We start from the raw sequence: 15,710 nt of genomic DNA on the forward strand, positions 1-15,710 counted from the left end.
ACTGTAAAAGGAGAGTGCCCGGTCAAAAACCAAAACAAAAACGCCCTCCCCGATCTGAACCCAAGAGGCCTGGGGAGGCGGAGGAGGGGGAGGCGGAGCATCAAACACCATGGAGGGGGGGGGGCGGCTGGACACCTGCCTGTCTATGGGCGCGGGGGGCGCGGCACGAATGGAGCATGAGAAGGGTGGGGGTTTGGGGTGAGGGGGCTGGGGAGGAGGAGGAGGGGCGTGGCTAGAGGTGGACGGCGGGCAGGTGGCTGCAGGCGGACTGGGACAGCTTGGCCACCACGCGGGCCAGGGCCCGGTTCTCTGCCTGCAGCCGCTCCTGGACCTGCCTCAGGGCCTGTACCTGCTTTACCTGGGGGAGGTTCTGGAGGGAGAAGAACCACAACACAGGAGGGGGGGGGGGGGGGGGGAGAGATAGGGGGGGGGGAGGGAGAGAGAGAGAGAGGGGGAGAGAGAGAGAGAGAGGGGGAGAGAGAGAGAGAGGAGAGAGAGAGAGAGGAGAGAGAGAGGAGAGAGAAGACACAGACAGAAGGAGAGAAACAGAAGGGAGAGAGAGAGAGAGGGGGGGGGGGGAGAGAGAGAGAGGAGAGAGAGAGAGAGAGAGAGGAGAGAGAAGACACAGACAGAAGGAGAGAAACAGAAGGAGAGAGAAACAGACAGGAGGAGAGAAACAGAAGGAGAGAGAAACAGACAGGAGGAGAGAAACAGAAGGAGAGAGAAACAGACAGGAGGAAGAGAAACAAGGGAGGTGAAAAGAGGTATAGAAAGGAGGAAAGGGGCAGAGAAACAAAGTGATAGAACAGAGAAGGAGGGTGTAATGTAAGGAGGAGTGTGGCAGAAGAAACAGGGAATTATATTGAAAGGAATTAAAGAGAAAGATGAAACGATACAAATTTAAAAAAAGACAAGTGAAGGGGCCGAGAGGAGGAAGAAGAAGAAGAAGAAGAAGAAGCAGAAGAAGAAGAAGAAGAAGAAAGGGAAGACGGTTAGAAAATGTGGGACGACAGTCTTCTGAAACTGGAGGGATGATGAGAGCTCTCCGTGGTGGTGGCCTGTTTGTTTGGGGGGATGCCTCTGAGAGAGAGAGGGGGGGGGGGGGGGGGCGGCTGGCTGGGATCAACACAGACTACATTACAGCAGGGCTGACAGAACCAGCTGACTCGGGCCTAATGGATGTTTCCACACAGAACTAGGGCCTTTATTAAATTGGACTTCTCTCTTAGAACAGCGTCCACGTTCATATCAACATGCTGTTGCCGGGTGAAACAACCGGACCAATACACGCTCGGGTAGATATTCTGCACTAAATGCAATAGGTATAAAATCACTCCCTCAATAAGGCTGGATGTGGGGTGGAGTGGAGTGGCCGGTGTACCGAATTGGGGGGGGGGGGGGGGGGGTTTCCTTGCCAACAAATGAATTATCCATCCAGCGCCTGCGAGTGCCAGGTCATCAATGTGTGATGGCCCCTTGCAGTCAAACAATGTCCAGGCGCACTCCAGGTTTTTCCAAATTTATTGGCAGCCTGTAATCATGACGTTTCGGTGTGAACACACCTTCTTCAGAATGGCTTGCATGAAGCATGAAGTGTAAGTGACCCTAGTAAATACAAGTCAAACAGGAAGTGACAACATAGGAAGTGACAACACATTCCCACAAGAGATCTGCAAAAAAGTACAAAATACCACTTACAAGCACAACCTTTTCAGAATTATGTAAATCAAAAAGAAGCATGTAAATAAAAAGAAAAAAGAAACAGTAAATCACAAAGAGATATATCTATATATAGTTATATATATTTTATACAGAGTAGGCCTACATCTTAAACTCTAAACATAAACACTCATGACCCATATAAGCCATCTTTCAATTATAAAGAATGATAAATGAAAATAGTAAACAATCGAATGAAATGAAATAATCAAATGAAACGGGTCAAAACATTTTCTTCATTGAGGCCTCTAGGCTCTAGACAATCCAGAAAATGAATATAGAAGCATTCCCTTTGTAGCAAGAGCCTGTCTCTGTCGCCGCCTCTTGGTGGTCTCAAGACCTGCTCTATACCCATGTATTTTAAGCCAGAAATATCATGTCCTAACTTATTAAAGTGCCTTGCAACTGAAGACTTCTCGTCATTTCTTCTTATAGAACATTTGTGCTCCGAAATTCGATAATAAGTTAGGACATGATATTTCTGGCTTAAAATACATGGGTATAGAGCAGGTCTTGAGACCACCAAGAGGCGGCGACAGAGACAGGCTCTTGCTACAAAGGGAATGCTTCTATATTCATTTTCTGGATTGTCTAGAGCCTAGAGGCCTCAATGAAGAAAATGTTTTGACCTGTTTCATTTGATTATTTCATTTCATTCGATTGTTTACTATTTTCATTTATCATTCTTTATAATTGAAAGATGGCTTATATGGGTCATGAGTGTTTATGTTTAGAGTTTAAGATGTAGGCCTACTCTGTATAAAATATATATAACTATATATAGATATATCTCTTTGTGATTTACTGTTTCTTTTTTATTTTTATTTACATGCTTCTTTTTGATTTACATAATTCTGAAAAGGTTGTGCTTGTAAGTGGTATTTTGTACTTTTTTGCAGATCACTTGTGGGAATGTGTTGTCACTTCCTATGTTGTCACTTCCTGTTTGACTTGTATTTACTAGGGTCACTTACACTTCATGCTTCATGCAAGCCATTCTGAAGAAGGTGTGTTCACACCGAAACGTCATGATTACAGGCTGCCAATAAATTTGGAAAAACTTATTCCCTTGCAGTCAAATACATTAGCTGTAATTTACATTTCTATGGCCGGTAAGGTTACATTTGCACACCGGGAATCACTCGGCACTGAAAAACAAACTGATTCTTTTAACAGGCCAACTCAACTCGTTCCAGAGCGGCTGGACGGTTCTGTGCATTTTTTTTAAGATAACAAAACGAGGTCGTGACCCCCCCCGCTACAGCTTCGCTACCTCGAGCGCCGCCGACGATAGGCCGTCTCACTCGACCGGCTGTGATAGAGGAACCTCTTGTTCCAACAAACAAGACCCGTTAAAAATCAATGTAGGTGGTGTGAGACGTTACCTTCAGTTCCTCCTCCATCTCAGAGATCTTCCTTTCTAGAGCTCTTCTTTCCTGCAAAGGAGACGAGTGTTAACCTCAGGTTTAGCTTTTGCACACGCTGTATATTCACTACAAGCACGCGTGTACGTCACATCAGCATAGGCTCTACACGCTGCACGTGTGTGTGTGTGTGTGTGCACGTCTGTATGGGAGAGAGAGAGAGAGGGTGAGGATGGAGCTAGAAGCACACTCATGAACACACGCATGACCGTGAGTGTCAGCAAGCCACAACCATGATGGAGGAACGCCTGGATCCTTACAAGGCTCGTGTTTTCAGTGATGTGTGGAGAGAACCTGCATCTGAAGATATTAAGGAGGTACAACGGTGGGCAGGAGTTGAGGGGGTGAGGCCATTAAAGGGATGTTTGCAGGCTGCATTGATGACAAGTTAATGAAATGATGACAGGACAATGGGGGCCATATTAAAAAGAGATGAGGAAACCAAGCTCCACGTCCTACTTCTCGATGATGATGTGGGCGATCGGGGAGTCCTTTCTCAGCACAAACCATGCCGGTCCTCATACAGGGTTCCCCCACAGACATTGCAAAATTAAATTCAAGGAGTTTCAAGTTCTTTTCCAAGCACTATTTTTCCATTTTAACTCATTGGCTGCCACGCTGTTTTCCGGGATATGGCGATGCGCTGCCACGCATTAAACCAATGGAGCCCGTCACCTTGTTTGCAGGGCTATAACTATATTCTATATTAGGGCTGGGCGATATGGCCAAAAACTTTATCGCGATAAAATTATTTTCATATAACTCGATATTGATAATTATCGTCGATATAATGTCTGTCAAGTTTAATTAACTTCTTATGCCCGACGCCGATGGACGGGCTATTAATAGACTTGTTTTGCTGCTGCGAATGTCTCAAGTTGATGTCGTCATCAGTCCGCGCACGTTAGCAGTTAGCCAGAGCAAGCGGTGTATTCCATGACAATGTACTAAATATGACCCTAAAATACTCTGTTCCGCCCCAATTCATTGCAACGACGTCCACCGTATACCCCACACTACTATAACCGTGGCGTCAGAATTCACGCCACACACCCACTCGGCACGTAAACTATAAATTAGCGCGTGCAAGCTAATTATCCTAGCCAGCCTTGTTTACTACTTGAGTTGAGTCCTACCCCTCTACGTCTCCTTCCGCTGTCGGCCATCTCCTTCACTGATTGGTTGTTAGTGCTCATATCCAAGCTTGGAAAATCGATATATCGAAACTTTGCGACCACGTTTCATGTTTATTTCGAGGAAATAATTTATCGCGATAGTTATCGTTATAGTTTTATCGCCCAGCCCTATTCTATATTATAGCTATGGATGCAATACTATGGCCCATTTGACATCGAGTATCTATCATTCAATATGTGAAAAAGAAAAAAAAATCCATCCATACATTCCCGTTTTATACCGTGGTGAAGTATGGTTTTAGAGCGGTCTAGGGTAATTCCTGGGAGGCTAGTAATAGCCCGCGACATGCATTATACTAAATCCATTGGCATTTCATCCCTACACACGCTACAATAAAAAATTCAAACGCATATGATCGGTATTATGTTCCATCATGAATGCATGAAAGATTCCAAAAAGAATATTCCAATTATTTGATTGCCATCTGGTAGATCGTATGTCCATTTGGCCCACGACATAACCCACCACAGCATAATGAATCGGGGGTCCCGAAAACGATTCAATGCGATCGGGTGAAGCCCTAGGTTCAGGTTAGTAGAAAAGAGAGCCCGGAGCGTTTAGCACGTGGCACAGCCCAATACACAAGGTTACAAAAGGTGATCGATACCGCCGCCTGGTATTGCACTTTAGCGATCTCAGACTCAGCCCTGGATGGATAATGAATGGAAATATCGAATAAAAGAAATAACGAGCAAATAACAAGTTTAATCGTTGTTGGCAGTGAATGAGTTAAAGGGGCATTTAAAGGGATATAATTAACTTTTGACTCATTGAACGCCAAAAAAGAGTATTCTCGTTTTTCAAAGCCAAGAATACTATTTTTTTTTTGTTTTTTGATTATTATTATTTTAAACTGTCCGCCGGACCTTCTTGTGTGAGCTCTGTGAATTGGAATTGAAATGACGATCGAATCCCGATAGGTGGCAGTATCGCCTACCTTTTGAACTGGGCTAGTGGGAAGGGGGTTGCTCACTCACGGCTGGCTACCACTAGCCTACGGACTGTCTATGCAATGGCGAGCGAACTATTGGAGATTATTATGAAGAGGACAAAACAATCACACTTGTGGATGATAAGGTGCGTTTTCACCAGACTACATGGGACTCAGCACTTCTGGTAAATCATAAAAATACTATAGTCAAACCGGCCGAGCATGTAACATCTGTTCACCGCTCCGCGGTAGTCGCCAGCACTAGAGTTGAGGGCGCTCCAGACTAGCGCCAACTAACGTGCGCCAATGGCGATCGCCTAGACGAGCGAACTATTGGAGATTATTATGAAGAGGACAAGCGGTGGCGATCCATCCATAGCATAAGATGGACGGGGTTTTGGTGGACCTGCTGACAAAGGTAACGTCTATTTTACCGAACCCCAACATAAAACATGCCTTTGTAATGATCCCAGAAAACTATTCCGCGAATCGCCGCCCATGGTTTGAGAATCATTCTACTATGGTCATGTTACCTTTGACCTGGAAATAATATAGGTGGCAGGCGAGCAACCCGCATGAAATGGGCATATGCGCACAAAACACGCCATATCTCACGTTCCAGGAAACTGAACTGGATTATTTTGAAACGGAATGATTTTTAGCATGGGATAGCGCAGGAACGAAGGTATGTAGAACTAAAAAAATTTCCCCTGTTGGAGTATATATATTTCCTTTCAAAATTGTCTCCATAGCTATAATATAGAATATACGATGGATCTGCAAACATCGTGAAAATGGTCAAAAAAGTACAGATGCAGTCAAAGAGTTAAATGCTGTTTTTTTATATATAAAAAAAATGATCCAATATTTATGGCTTAAAACCAATTTCCGACAATTATTTACACTTAAAAAAAAATATGTCTTGATTCTGAAATTTTTTATCATGGATGAACAAAACGTTCAATGCGAATGGTTGATTTGAATTTCAAGGACCTTTTAAGCACCCTGTTAAAAAATGGGCTGTTCAAGGAATTCCAGGCCTTGCGGTTTTTTTTGGTAAAAAACCTAGCACTTTAAGCACTTCAAGGACCTTGTGCGGACCCTGCTCATACTAGCTCAAACTAATGCAAAGTCAATGGGGTCAAGCTCTCATCTGTACAAGCAGACTGAAGTCAATGGGGTCAAGCTCTCATCTGTACAAGCAGACTGAAGTCAATGGGGTCAAGCTCTCATCTGTACCAGCAGACGGAAGCTCCCGTAAATGTACTCAAGACTGCGCACAAAGTAGAATTCGGTTCAGACAGGAGCTCGACCCCATCGGCTTTGCATTGTTTTATGGCCAACGATCAACAGCTCTTACGAGGAACGGCATGGATTGTGCTGAGAAAGGACTCGACAGATCAACACAGTCATTAAGTAGGAAGGGGTCGTTTTGGAAGGATGATTGTTCATGCTGGAGACGCTGGGGCAGGATGAAGGACTTGGGGTCGTTAGATGATACTCTGGGTTTAGTAGCATGGCCCTTTAAGCAGTAGTGGAGGACCAATCAGTAATGGGTTATGGTGATATGGCTATGGGGTTAGAGATGGGGGGATGGGGAGAGATTCATTTGATGGTTCCTCTCAGTTGCCATGGCAACTAGAGTAATAATAATGAGTGGAAAGTGTGTGAGAAGCACATGCAGATGAGATTCAGCAGCAATTCCAACAATCCACTAATCAGTCTATCGAGTCTGCAGACATGTATAAACAGTGCACACACACACACACACACTCAGCACGAGGGTTGGGTACCGAGCTCGAATGACATCTGTACTACAGAGCACCGATTCACGCTAGATCAAACGGTACCAAATTCCGGTAACTTTACATGTTTAGTGTAAGAGTAATATTACTAGACAAGAGGGAGCCTTTTCCACAAGTATATATATATATAGTACTGTCCCGTCTCTCGAGGAGTTTGATCATATTTACTGAGGACGGCCAGATAATGTTGATATTTAAACATTTAAAAACATAATCGTGACTCATGAGATTTATTTTGCGCGGCGTGTTACAACAATAAATAACAAAGTGTTGATTGAAATAACAAACTGAAATTAATGTTTGTTATTACAGAGAGAGAGTTAAGTACCGAAAAAAGGTACCGTTGGGTACCGAATTCTAAGAAGGTACTGGTATCGGTTAAAATGTGAACGGTACCCAAACCTACTCTGCACACATTCTACAAACAGAAACCACTAAGTCTGCGAGAGGTGGTGACCACACGCTGCCTGGAAAAGATCAAAAACACGTGAGAGGGAGGGAGGCAGTGCCCCCTGACGCCAGCAACACGGGCGGAGGTGGTGATGGAGGTGAGAGAGAAGCAGAAGAGGCAGTAAGACTAGAGTAAAACAGGTTGAACTCATACCAACACCCAGATGATATTGGGGCCTGCTTGTTACCTTCAGACATAAACCCAGTTGGCATAATGTTAACCATACCGTCTTAACCAGCACCAATTCACTTCAAAAGGCATGACCACACCAGTCTAATTTTTTACTTCTCGCCGTTTCCGGAGATTGATCCCCAACGCATGCAGAACGCCTCCCTGCTGAACAGGCGCCCCAAACGACCAGTAGGAGTCGCTGTTGCAACGACCAGGACTCATACCCGACTGGCTTCCCACCCGCGAACACCTGGCAATTGTGTTCGTAGGGATGACTGGCGGATTGCCCCCGTCTTGAACAAATTGTCTGTTTCTAGGTGTATACTGTATACAGTGTGTGTGTGTTTTAGCGGATCTCAGGTTACCTTATTAAACGCCATTCAATCTGTCACTGATGTTGAAAAGGGATGGAAACGTTTTGGATGGAAAATACTCCATGAGACTTGAAAGTTGTTTGAAAGTTTCTGCTACTGTAGGTATAATGTCACTCGGCCTTCTGAGAGCCACTGTACCAATATAATAATAATAATAATAATAATAATAATAATAATAATAATAATAATAATAATAATAATAATAGTAGATTTAATTTATATAGCACACTTTAAACTCAGTGAGCTATCAATGTGCTTCACAGCAGAAGGAAAATAAAATAGAAGGTTTAAAACAAGAAAATATTAAAATGAAAAAAATAAAATAAAAAATAGGATAAAAAAAAATAGATATAAACCTCTGATACAAACTTCAACATTCAGTCTTGCAGTAGAAAAATAGTGTAATGTTAGGGAACGTAAAGTCTAGTGGGTTACACAAGGGTACATTTTAATTACCTATGCCTCATCACTTTCAAGTGAAACGTAGACTGAGATCTACCAAAACACACACTTTATATGGACAGTCTCTGGTAATGGCCAGAAGTCATAAATTAGACCGGTATGAAACATCAAAATAATAGGGACAAAAACAGATAAATTCTTAGGTAGGATTAAAATGAGAAATTACAGAGAATGTTATTTGCAGTAATGATGAAATGACAACGTTTGAAATACAAAGCAGCGTATGGAAATCAAAATGATTGTTATTACCCTTTTCTCCATCTCGAGCTGTGACCGGTCAGCATAACGTTCCTGCCTCTGCAAAAAATAAATAAATAAAAAATTAAATAAAGTGGGTGAGCGGACATATCAGGAAAATGCATCTCCTCATGTAAAAATACGGGCGACTTATATGATATCTTGATAAAAAAAAGTTGTCACTTTCACTCAAAGTTTTGTTCGATTCCCCGCGTCTGTCTCCAGAAAGCAGACCAACTTCGGGGCAAGTGTTTAAAAACATGTGTCACCCACATTTTATGTTCAGGTAACATAGTAAAATTAGTAAGTACAATTAAATGTCATGACGTACAGAGGGAACTAAAGTAAATTTCCCCGGCTGAGATGTGTAGCTTTAGATATCACCAAATAAGACTTTATTTTGCCTTTGCTCTTCCATTTTCTCCCCAATTTAGTGGTTATGCCAATATGTGTCACGGTCCTGGTCATTGCACTACCCTCTGTCGGTCTGGGGAGGGTGTAGACTACCACATGTCTCCTCTGTTGGTCTGGGGAGGGTGTAGACTACCACGTGTCTCCTCTGTTGGTCTGGGGAGGGTGTAGACTACCACGTGTCTCCTCTGTCGGTCTGGGGAGGGTGTAGACTACCACATGCCTCCTCTGTCGGTCTGGGGAGGGTGTAGACTACCACGTGTCTCCTCTGTTGGTCTGGGGAGGGTGTAGACTACCACGTGTCTCCTCTGTTGGTCTGGGGAGGGTGTAGACTACCACGTGTCTCCTCTGTCGGTCTGGGGAGGGTGTAGACTACCACATGCCTCCTCTGTTGGTCTGGGGAGGGTGTAGACTACCACGTGTCTCCTCTGTTGGTCTGGGGAGGGTGTAGACTACCACGTGTCTCCTCTGTCGGTCTGGGGAGGGTGTAGACTACCACATGCCTCCTCTGTCGGTCTGGGGAGGGTGTAGACTACCACATGTCTCCTCTGTCGGTCTGGGGAGGGTGTAGACTACCACATGTCTCCTCTGTCAGTCTGGGGAGGGTGTAGACTACCACGTGTCTCCTCTGTTGGTCTGGGGAGGGTGTAGACTACCACGTGTCTCCTCTGTTGGTCTGGGGAGGGTGTAGACTACCACATGTCTCCTCTGTCGGTCTGGGGAGGGTGTAGACTACCACGTGTCTCCTCTGTCGGTCTGGGGAGGGTGTAGACTACCACGTGTCTCCTCTGTCGGTCTGGGGAGGGTGTAGACTACCACATGTCTCCTCTGTCGGTCTGGGGAGGGTGTAGACTACCACATGTCTCCTCTGTCAGTCTGGGGAGGGTGTAGACTACCACATGTCTCCTCTGTCAGTCTGGGGAGGGTGTAGACTACCACATGTCTCCTCTGTCGGTCTGGGGAGGGTGTAGACTACCACATGTCTCCTCTGTCAGTCTGGGGAGGGTGTAGACTACCACATGTCTCCTCTGTCAGTCTGGGGAGGGTGTAGACTACCACGTGCCTTCTCTGTCAGTCTGGGGAGGGTGTAGACTACCACGTGCCTTCTCTGTCAGTCTGGGGAGGGTGTAGACTACCACATGTCTCCTCTGTCAGTCTGGGGAGGGTGTAGACTACCACATGTCTCCTCTGTCAGTCTGGGGAGGGTGTAGACTACCACATGTCTCCTCTGTCGGTCTGGGGAGGGTGTAGACTACCACATGTCTCCTCTGTCAGTCTGGGGAGGGTGTAGACTACCACATGTCTCCTCTGTCAGTCTGGGGAGGGTGTAGACTACCACGTGCCTTCTCTGTCAGTCTGGGGAGGGTGTAGACTACCACGTGTCTCCTCTGTCAGTCTGGGGAGGGTGTAGACTACCACGTGTCTCCTCTGTCAGTCTGGGGAGGGTGTAGACTACCACGTGTCTCCTCTGTCGGTCTGGGGAGGGTGTAGACTACCACGTGTCTCCTCTGTCAGTCTGGGGAGGGTGTAGACTACCACGTGTCTCCTCCGATACATATGGAGTTGCCAGCCACTTCTTTTCACCAGACAGCGAAACGTTTCACTGGGAGAGCGTAACAAAAGTGGAGGTTGGCGCTACCCATCTCCTCCAGATCCGCTCCTTGCTGAACAGGTGCCCGACCGACCAGTATGAGTTGCTATCACAACGACCAGGACCGACACCCCACCGGCTTCCCACCCCGCGAACGCTGGCAATTGTGTTTGTAGAGACGACTGACCCGAGCCGGAGGTACCGCCTGCCCGAGTTGAACCCGGGTCTCTGCGGTCAAAACGCATCCGTTCTATGGTCTCAATATTGACCCAGAAACCAGAGCCAGGTCCTCCTACCTGAGTGGCCTTCTCGAGCTGTAGCTTCAAGTCCGTCAGCGCCACGTCTGTGTCACGTAACTGCGCCTTCAGCTTCTCGTTCTCGGCCAGGATCTGCTCATAGAGCTGTCGGGGAAGAGAACACACAGGGCGGCAGTCAGCGAGCAGATATTACAGCTGCCATTTGTTGAGGAGTGTAATAAAGACAGTTTGAACCCCAATAGTTTTTTTTAAGAGTTTGTTATGAATAAGAAAGTCTCCTCCACTCAAGTGTTTTTTCTTCTTCTACAGTTAACTCCTCTTGGAGGCGTGAGCATACAGATTGTTATCTGTGCAGAACGTGTCATCAGAGCACCCTTTTCACACTGTTCCACTGGGGGGGGGGGGGGGGGGGGGGGGACGTCGCTGTCGAGGTGTTCAGTAGTTTATTGAACATTTTTGGTGGAAAATCTATACCAAAAGAAATTGCTATTCAATATACAACCGGGTTCAAAACAGATGTGGAGGGGATCTCCTCTCTCTCTCTCTCTCTAAGGCACTATACCTTCTTATACCTTCTTTTTTCCGGTTGAATCCATCGTGATGCTATCAGTTTTTTAGCCACTGTGATACCAGATAAAACCAATCTCTTTAGCTGTATAGGTACTGCACACTCAAAAACATCATTCAGCAGTAATACAGAGGGGTGTACAGGTATATTCAGAATTAAGAGATTTGATAATTGCTGGGTCACTTCTTTCCAGAATATCTTAACTGGTGGGCAGTCCCAGTACATGTGCATAAATGTCCCCTCGTCCCCATTTGTACATAAGAAGCATTTGGAGTCTTGTTTAAGACCCATTCTGTTCAGTCTTATAGGAGTCAAGTATGTCCTGTGAATATAGTTAAGATTGATACCTTCTTATAGTCAGTGGTGTGGTCTCTCTCTCTCTCCTGCTGGTGTAAGGCACTATACCTTCTTATAGTCAGTGGTGTGGTCTCTCTCTCTCCTGCTGGTGTAAGGCACTATACCTTCTTATAGTCAGTGGTGTGGTCTCTCTCTCTCCTGCTGGTGTAAGGCACTATACCTTCTTATAGTCAGTGGTGTGGTCTCTCTCTCTCTCTCTCTCCTGCTGGTGTAAGGCACTATACCTTCTTATAGTCAGTGGTGTGGTCTCTCTCTCTCTCCTGCTGGTGTAAGGCTCTATACCTTCTTATAGTCAGTGGTGTGGTCTCTCTCTCTCCTGCTGGTGTAAGGCACTATACCTTCTTATAGTCAGTGGTGTGGTCTCTCTCTCTCCTGCTGGTGTAAGGCTCTATACCTTCTTATAGTCAGTGGCGTGGTCTCTCTCCCTCTCTCCTGCTGGTGTAAGGCACTATACCTTCTTATAGTCAGTGGTGTGGTCTCTCTCTCTCTCTCTCTCTCCTGCTGGTGTAAGGCTCTATACCTTCTTATAGTCAGTGGTGTGGTCTCTCTCTCTCTCCTGCTGGTGTAAGGCACTATACCTTCTTATAGTCAGTGGTGTGGTCTCTCTCTCTCTCCTGCTGGTGTAAGGCACTATACCTTCTTATAGTCAGTGGTGTGGTGTCTCTCTCTCTCTCTCTCTCCTGCTGGTGTAAGGCACTATACCTTCTTATAGTCAGTGGTGTGGTCTCTCTCTCTCTCCTGCTGGTGTAAGGCACTATACCTTCTTATAGTCAGTGGTGTGGTCTCTCTCTCTCTCTCCTGCTGGTGTAAGGCACTATACCTTCTTATAGTCAGTGGTGTGGTCTCTCTCTCTCTCTCTCTCTCTCTCCAGCTGGTGTAAGGCACTATACCTTCTTATAGTCAGTGGTGTGGTCTCTCTCTCTCTCCTGCTGGTGTAAGGCACTATACCTTCTTATAGTCAGTGGTGTGGTCTCTCTCTCTCCTGCTGGTGTAAGGCACTATACCTTCTTATAGTCAGTGGTGTGGTCTCTCTCTCTCTCTCCTGCTGGTGTAAGGCACTATACCTTCTTATAGTCAGTGGTGTGGTCTCTCTCTCTCTCTCTCTCTCTCTCCTGCTGGTGTAAGGCACTATACCTTCTTATAGTCAGTGGTGTGGTCTCTCTCTCTCTCTCCTGCTGGTGTAAGGCACTATACCTTCTTATAGTCAGTGGTGTGGTCTCTCTCTCTCCTGCTGGTGTAAGGCACTATACCTTCTTATAGTCAGTGGTGTGGTCTCTCTCTCTCCTGCTGGTGTAAGGCACTATACCTTCTTATAGTCAGTGGTGTGGTCTCTCTCTCTCTCTCTCTCTCTCTCTCTCTCCTGCTGGTGTAAGGCACTATACCTTCTTATAGTCAGTGGTGTGGTCTCTCTCTCTCTCTCTCTCTCTCTCTCCTGCTGGTGTAAGGCTCTATACCTTCTTATAGTCAGTGGTGTGGTCTCTCTCTCTCTCTCTCTCTCTCTCTCCTGCTGGTGTAAGGCTCTATACCTTCTTATAGTCAGTGGTGTGGTCTCTCTCTCCTGCTGGTGTAAGGCACTATACCTTCTTATAGTCAGTGGTGTGGTCTCTCTCTCTCTCTCTCTCCTGCTGGTGTAAGGCACTATACCTTCTTATAGTCAGTGGTGTGGTCTCTCTCTCTCCTGCTGGTGTAAGGCACTATACCTTCTTATAGTCAGTGGTGTGGTCTCTCTCTCTCTCCTGCTGGTGTAAGGCACTATACCTTCTTATAGTCAGTGGTGTGGTCTCTCTCTCTCTCCTGCTGGTGTAAGACACTATACCTTCTTATAGTCAGTGGTGTGGTCTCTCTCTCTCTCTCTCCTGCTGGTGTAAGGCACTATACCTTCTTATAGTCAGTGGTGTGGTCTCTCTCTCTCCTGCTGGTGTAAGGCTCTATACCTTCTTATAGTCAGTGGTGTGGTCTCTCTCTCTCTCTCCTGCTGGTGTAAGGCACTATACCTTCTTATAGTCAGTGGTGTGGTCTCTCTTTCTCTCTCTCTCTCTCCTGCTGGTGTAAGGCTCTATACCTTCTTATAGTCAGTGGTGTGGTCTCTCTCTCTCCTGCTGGTGTAAGGCACTATACCTTCTTATAGTCAGTGGTGTGGTCTCTCTCTCTCTCTCTCCTGCTGGTGTAAGGCTCTATACCTTCTTATAGTCAGTGGTGTGGTCTCTCTCTCTCTCTCCTGCTGGTGTAAGGCACTATACCTTCTTATAGTCAGTGGTGTGGTCTCTCTCTCTCTCTCTCTCTCTCCTGCTGGTGTAAGGCACTATACCTTCTTATAGTCAGTGGTGTGGTCTCTCTCTCTCTCACTCTCCTGCTGGTGTAAGGCTCTATACCTTCTTATAGTCAGTGGTGTGGTCTCTCTCTCTCTCTCTCTCCTGCTGGTGTAAGGCACTATACCTTCTTATAGTCAGTGGTGTGGTCTCTCTCTCTCTCTCTCTCTCCTGCTGGTGTAAGGCACTATACCTTCTTATAGTCAGTGGTGTGGTCTCTCTCTCTCTCTCTCTCTCTCTCCTGCTGGTGTAAGGCTCTATACCTTCTTATAGTCAGTGGTGTGGTCTCTCTCTCTCTCCTGCTGGTGTAAGGCACTATACCTTCTTATAGTCAGTGGTGTGGTCTCTCTCTCTCTCTCTCTCTCCTGCTGGTGTAAGGCACTATACCTTCTTATAGTCAGTGGTGTGGTCTCTCTCTCTCTCCTCTCTCTCTCCTGCTGGTGTAAGGCACTATACCTTCTTATAGTCAGTGGTGTGGTCTCTCTCTCTCTCCTGCTGGTGTAAGGCACTATACCTTCTTATAGTCAGTGGTGTGGTCTCTCTCTCTCTCCTGCTGGTGTAAGGCACTATACCTTCTTATAGTCAGTGGTGTGGTCTCTCTCTCTCTCTCCTGCTGGTGTAAGGCACTATACCTTCTTATAGTCAGTGGTGTGGTCTCTCTCTCTCTCTCCTGCTGGTGTAAGGCACTATACCTTCTTATAGTCAGTGGTGTGGTCTCTCTCTCTCTCTCTCTCTCCTGCTGGTGTAAGGCACTATACCTTCTTATAGTCAGTGGTGTGGTCTCTCTCTCTCCTGCTGGTGTAAGGCACTATACCTTCTTATAGTCAGTGGTGTGGTCTCTCTCTCTCTCTCCTGCTGGTGTAAGGCTCTATACCTTCTTATAGTCAGTGGTGTGGTCTCTCTCTCTCTCCTGCTGGTGTAAGGCACTATACCTTCTTATAGTCAGTGGTGTGGTCTCTCTCTCTCTCTCTCCTGCTGGTGTAAGGCACTATACCTTCTTATAGTCAGTGGTGTGGTCTCTCTCTCTCTCTCCTGCTGGTGTAAGGCTCTATACCTTCTTATAGTCAGTGGTGTGGTCTCTCTCTCTCTCCTGCTGGTGTAAGGCACTATACCTTCTTATAGTCAGTGGTGTGGTCTCTCTCTCTCTCTCTCTCTCTCTCCTGCTGGTGTAAGGCACTATACCTTCTTATAGTCAGTGGTGTGGTCTCTCTCTCTCTCCTGCTGGTGTAAGGCACTATACCTTCTTATAGTCAGTGGTGTGGTCTCTCTCTCTCTCTCCTGCTGGTGTAAGGCACTATACCTTCTTATAGTCAGTGGTGTGGTCTCTCTCTCTCTCTCCAGCTGGTGTAAGGCACTATACCTTCTTATAGTCAGTGGTGTGGTCTCTCTCTCTCTCTCTCTCTCCTGCTGGTGTAAGGCTCTATACCTTCTTATAGTCAGTGGTGT

At 46.1% G+C, this 15,710-nt stretch overlaps 1 protein-coding gene across 1 annotated transcript; it reads right to left on the reverse strand.

Moving 5' to 3' along the window:
- Positions 1-232: 232 nt before the first annotated feature.
- LOC311242249 (protein phosphatase 1 regulatory subunit 12A-like) lies at positions 233-11,626 on the reverse strand (the record flags this gene model as incomplete). The annotated part of the gene is made up of 5 exons (XM_084338445.1): positions 233-370; positions 3,105-3,155; positions 8,784-8,831; positions 11,070-11,174; positions 11,603-11,626. 5 exons carry the CDS (start codon positions 11,624-11,626, stop codon positions 233-235), a joined length of 366 nt encoding a protein of 121 aa, XP_084194571.1.
- Positions 11,627-15,710: the final 4,084 nt, after the last annotated feature.

The sequence above is a fragment of the Notolepis coatsorum genome (assembly GCF_963971535.1).
Source record: "Notolepis coatsorum genome assembly, contig: SUPER_15_unloc_1, whole genome shotgun sequence".
Classification (NCBI taxonomy): Eukaryota; Metazoa; Chordata; class Actinopteri; order Aulopiformes; family Paralepididae; genus Notolepis; species Notolepis coatsorum.